Source organism: Phymastichus coffea, unplaced genomic scaffold (assembly GCF_024137745.1).
Source record: "Phymastichus coffea isolate CEN01 unplaced genomic scaffold, Cenicafe_Pcof_1.1 PCOF00071, whole genome shotgun sequence".
Taxonomy (NCBI): domain Eukaryota; kingdom Metazoa; phylum Arthropoda; class Insecta; order Hymenoptera; family Eulophidae; genus Phymastichus; species Phymastichus coffea.
The window spans coordinates 478,013-484,024 of NW_026706882.1; the positions used below are offsets into that span (position 1 = coordinate 478,013).

The 6,012-nt window shown below is 37.6% G+C and overlaps 1 protein-coding gene across 1 annotated transcript; it reads left to right on the forward strand.

The window, feature by feature from the left end:
* Positions 1–915: 915 nt before the first annotated feature.
* On the forward strand, positions 916–5,471 carry LOC131667905 (carboxypeptidase B-like). Its single transcript, XM_058941665.1, has 8 exons — positions 916–995; positions 1,514–1,823; positions 3,330–3,638; positions 3,702–3,789; positions 3,886–4,028; positions 4,171–4,227; positions 4,312–4,396; positions 5,032–5,471. Exons 1-8 carry the CDS (start codon positions 916–918, stop codon positions 5,223–5,225), a joined length of 1,266 nt encoding a protein of 421 aa, XP_058797648.1. The 3' UTR covers positions 5,226–5,471.
* Positions 5,472–6,012: the final 541 nt, after the last annotated feature.

Sequence of the window (6,012 nt, forward strand, 5' to 3'; positions counted from 1 at the left end):
GGAATTTTTATACCGAATTGAAGGTTGACGCCCTTGTAGGGCTCTTACATTATAGGGTAGATATCGTCAAATTTCCGTACAACGACTTATGATAACCATGGATGATAGCGTTAACGCGAGAAAAGATCTTAACCATGGACGATAGCGTTAACCGGTCTTATACGCATGATGTGGAAAATTGAAATGTTCTCATTCAAATTACCAGCCCAATTCTTAATCATCATTGCTAATAAGCTCGTTCGAAATTGTCTTTCTACGCCATATAATCTTATTTATGCGTAAAACTAAAAACATTACTAAATAATCTGATACCGAAACAATGCGGGCCTCGAAACACGACTACGTGGTTTGATAAGTATCAATTGAAAAAGAAAATGTCAAATTCATTAAGGAAAGTGAAGCTCGTTACCGATATGGGTACAGGATAATAGAATTTGATTTAATTCTAATGATAGTGTAAGTATCACATCGCGATGGTAAAATTGTAAATAGAACTAGACCATTTTATATTATTGAATTTCATTTGGATTATTTATGAGAATTCGAGGTAGAAAACGATCTGAAAAAAGGATGTTTCAGTGAAAAAAATGTGCAAAAGCCAACATCTCCGTTTATCGATGAAAGCATGAAAAACAGTTGACATCGCTCTAAATAAAATGAAACAAAACCGAAAAGATTTAATGAACAATACTTCCGTAAAAAGTCTGACTTTGAACTATTCGAAGACAGATGTGCAAAAATAACATTGCAAGTTGTGAGTCTAAAACATTCTCGGATAAAAAACCAAAAGCCAGTGATTAATACGTAAAGCAGACTGAGGTACAGCGCTCGCGTTTGAGCAGTTTGATCGGCGCGATAATGGATCGATATAAATTGACAGGAGCGCGATTGCACCGCGTCATTAGTCGAGTAGTCATGAGAGTGCTCGCAGTCGTATTCGCCGCTCTCGCGGCAGCCGTCGCCGCCTCCGAGGAGGAATTGCCTTCCATCTATGGGTGAGTCCGATGCTTGTTTTTTCCCGCTTTATCTAATACCTTTTGTCATGAGATTCGACAGACCTTCAAGTGAATTTGACCGCATTTGGGAAAAAGAAAACTTGAAAATCAGTGTCTCGACAATTCACGTAAATGAAATTAAGATGGACTTTTGAAATTATAACATATTATTTCCTTCCTCGATGTATAAAAAGACATTTTTCTTAAAAATATTTTCAATAGTTATTTGAATTTTAATAATTCAACAATTCTCACGATGGCATTCTGAAAATATATCGTTGATAATCATAAATGATAATCGTAAACGTTGAATTGCCACTTTATAGATTGTTACACAATAGTAAATACGAAGAGATAGCGACACTTGTAGTAATTGAAATGGATAAAAGAAATAATCGGCGCGTTTGCGAAATCGAGATTTCTATCTCTGTAGACACTGAGGTTTCGTTAATAGCACACGTAAAGGTTCTTGAACTAAATGAAAAAAAAAAAAAAAAAATGAATCGTCTACTCGACAGCATGCAGGCCCTGAAGATCACCTGCGACAGCAAGTCGAAGTTCGATTTCGTGGTGCAGCACCACGGCGAGCGCGGCTACGATTTCCTGCGCGTGCCGCGCGCGCTCAACTCTGACATCGAGGTGCTCGTCGCCGCCGAGCAAATCGCTGATTTCAAAGCCGAGCTGGCCGCGCGCGCCATCAACTTCGAGGTGCTCGTCGCCGACGCCAGCAAGGTGATCGAGCGCGAGCTTGGCCTTAACCGACGTGCCCGTATGATGCGCGCCCGCAGCGCCGGCATCTCGCTCAAGGCCTTTCCACGTTACGATGAGGTTGGTGGCTTCGTTGCTTCATCTGCGGATTCTCGTCGCTCGTTGGCTTTCGTACCGAATGTTTCAGCTATCTTGCTCTCTCTCTCTCTCTCTCTCTCTCTCTCTCTCTCTCTCTCTCTCTCTTCGTCGGGTCGTAATTCTCATCTGAAAAAGTATGAAATGCATCCGCAATTATCGTCAAGGTGATTTACAAATGCTTAATGGAATATCATCGTATTGAAAAATGACGTCACATGATTCGAAACTAACGCGTAATATCCATCAACTACAGTGTAATAGTTTCGTGTTGACTAATTTTTCTTATTATCCCAGGGTTTTGATAGACTTGCCATTGATGAAACAGAAATCGTTTGAGAATTTACATTATAAGCTCTTCAAAAGCAATTTCATTGCACTGTGTTTTTCATTATATAGTTTTTGTTCTTTGTATATTTATATTGAGATAAATCAAAGTTCCATTTCCAGTTTTCAGCAAATAAAATAACTAGTGGAATAAATTTCACCCTTAATGAACTTTAAAGTCAAATGGCGATTCTGTTTTTTTATCGAAAGTATTAATTGTGATTCCATTAACAACGCATTAGATTCAATTTCAACGTAAAAACTGGAAAGGTCGGTCGTAGGCACGTTAAAATGCCGCTGAAAGTGAATGAGAATACACGATATAATAATAATCAAAGCCAATGTTTCATCGTGAATTGATCTATTAATATCAATCTAACACTATCACTAATTACTATAAACAACGAAAAAATCATTATCAACGATCGATAATCACAACATTTGAGCTGCACTTGTTAAATATTGTATTATTATCAAATTCAATCAACTGAATATTATCACACACAGTTGCCCGTAGCAAGTTTTAAGCTAATGGTATATAATAATTATTACTTGATATTGATCGATCACATCAACAATTTCGGCGTTAGTTAGATTTATTGGAAAACCATTGACGCATTCTGCTTCACAATTTTATGACTTGCTTTATAATTAAATTGACTCTTCGCATATATATTTAGTAACTAAATTTGTATCTCTGATGCCGAGTTGTCATGATCCATATTTTCTAATTTGGATAACAAATACGATAATATTTCATTCCCTGATAGCTATATATATATAATAAATACTTTAGCGAGTCAGAGTAAATTCGTCAAGCTAAACTTAGTTTGTCAATTCAAGTCCCATTCAGTATTTCACAGTGAACGACTGTTTATGCAGTTTCCACTCACTCTAGACGATACTCGTTGTATAAATATTTTATTGGGCTTTATAAATGATTTCGTAATATCGATTGTTTTCTATTGGTCTTGATACGACAGCAGCCGGTGACAGGAACAATAAACCGTCAAATTTTCGAGTATCGATATTATCTGTGAAGTAACCATTAATTATAATATGAGCGAAATCGCAGCGGAAAACCAGCTTCCTGTTTCACAATCAAGTCGACGGCGCAGACTAGTGTGCGACTTGAAATACTGGCAATGAATTGACCTTCCACAGATAAAAGCCTACGTCGAGAATTTGACCCATGAGTACGGTGACTTCGTGTCGATGTTCACGATCGGCCAGAGCTACGAAGGTCGTGACATCGTCGGCGCGAAATTCAGCGCCGGTCCAGGTGACAAGCCAGCGCTCCTGATCGACGCCGGTATTCACGCGCGTGAATGGATCGCACCTACCACCGCGCTCTACGCCATCAAACAGCTCGCTGAGAATTCCAGCACCCACTACCTTTTCGACAACATTGACATCTACATCATTCCTGTGCTGAACCCCGATGGTTACGAATACACTCAACAGAGCCCCTCGGTAAGTTTCTCGTATTTTTCTTCTGTGCGCGCAGCCTGTTAAAGAAGATTTTTTTCTTCGTAGACTCGCATGTGGAGGAAAACCCGTTCGAAGACCACCAGATCGTGTACCGGTGTCGACGCCAACCGTAACTTCGGTCTCGAATGGATGAGTAAGTGTTAAATCCGTTTTCTTCGTAAAACTATATTTTACATTCGCAAAAAGGAATATATTTATACATAAACCAAACCCTTTTGCACTCTAATAGCCGTTGGAGCTTCGTCCAACCCATGCAGCGACATTTACGCTGGGACTGAGGCCTTCTCTGAGCCCGAGACTGCTGCCCTAAGAGATTTTGTGTTGGGACTCAAGAGCGTCAAAACTTACCTTACTTTCCATTCTTACGGACAAGTGAGTATTGCGTGATTTATAATAACTTTTCTTCTGTGAACTCGATTGTTGTATTTAACAGCACTTGTACATTTTGTATGCAAAAAACGCTTCGAGAAAAGCACGGTATCGAAGAATAATTTCCTTGTTCTTTAATTTTCAGTACTTACTCCATCCATGGGGATTCACCTCTAAGCTTCCAAGTAATGAACCAATTCTCGTAAGTATCTATAATCTGTACATCACTAATAGGTATCTATTATTTGATTTTTATGAATTTATGGTTGACTCTATTTCTTAACAGAGATGTGTCGCTGAAAAAGCCGAATCTGAGCTTAGCAAGTTGAGAGGCACTCATTACGAGATCGGTAGCTCTACCAACGTTTTATGTGAGTACATAGATGAATGATTTTCAATTCACTTATCATTGAAAGAATATTCATTATTACGGTACACACTAGTTTTCTTATTCTCAGACATCAAATATTAAGTTCAATGACTACCAATTAAAAAAATTCAATTGTCAAATGACGAACAACACTTGATAATAGAATATTTTTAATATAAATTGGCTACTTGTAAAATATAACATTTTGAACAACTCGCTTATTACAAGTTTTTAATATAAAGTCGAAATTCTATAGAAATTTTAATTTTAGGACCTTTTTTAGAACTTTTATAAATAACGATCCCGTTTTAGTGAACCAAATTAACCGGTACACAAGTATACACAATGAATTATTTATTTTTGCAAAATTGATCACTATCTGTGTTGATGTGTTTCAAATTTTAAAATGATCTAAATTTTTCTATTTGTTATTAAATCAATTATACCTAAGTTCTTATTAATATAACAAGAACCATTAAGTGACAGCTTAACTTATAATGTTACGTATTTACTTAAAAAAAAAAACTAGAGTATACTCTACCAGTTGGTTGTACATAAAATTTCTCTTCACTCTAAGTCAATTTAAAAACTCTGTTGTACAGGACGTAATCAATGTCATTTTTTACATTTACATAGACGCAGCATCCGGTGGCAGTGACGACTGGGTAATGGGGGTAGGTGGCGCCGATTTGTCATATACTGTCGAGCTTCCAGGTGGTTATTTTGGATTCGCACCACCACCGCGTGAGATTATTCCCGTCGGTCGTGAAACTTTCGAGGCTATCAAGGTCTTCGCTAAGTACACCGAGGGCAACCTCGCCGAATGCTAATCGAGATCTGGCACGACTGACTTTTTATTCGATTGTTATTTATAATTTTCGCGTTGAAAGATAAGATGTTTTACAATAAATTGTTTTTCTTTTCGCTAATTTTACGATCAAAGCAAGTACTGACTTTAAATTTTGCAAAAGATTACACTTCGGATACCGAAAAAATACAAAGACCATTTTTTTTAAATTACAAAATAATATTTCATCGCACGCCGAACACGCTACTTTTTTTCACAATATATATTAAAAAGCAACAGCTCTGCGTCTCTTTTCATAAATTCATGAGCTCGTGAAAATCCCAATCAAATAGCACATAAAGAACTTGTAGTACCTATTCATGAGAGCTTCATTTAAAACATATTTAAAGCACCTTGTAAAAAAGCGTCGTGCTAATAAAGAAGCATAAAGCATTTTCCCTTTTCCAGCCCTATGCTAAAATATTTTTTTTTTCTCTCGATGAGAAATGAAATTAAAATGGCTCTCGGGCAGAGGCCTTTCGCGTGGCTGACTGGCGCGTATCATGAATTCGAAAAGCATGTTGGGTGCATTTTCGCACGGCGCCTTGGATTATTTTCACTTTTCTCCATTTTAGTTTATTCTTTTTTCCTTCCGCCCTCCAAGTTTTTTTTTTTTTTTTTTTTTTTTTTTCGCAAGCTGACTCTCTCGTGCGCGCTCTCACGTCTGCCTAATTGTGAAACAAGAGACTCATTAGTCGCTGGCTCTCTCGTGAAAGCCGAGGGCTATACGCGAGAAAACAGTGTCCTCGGAAGAGAGGCCTCCAAGTTTT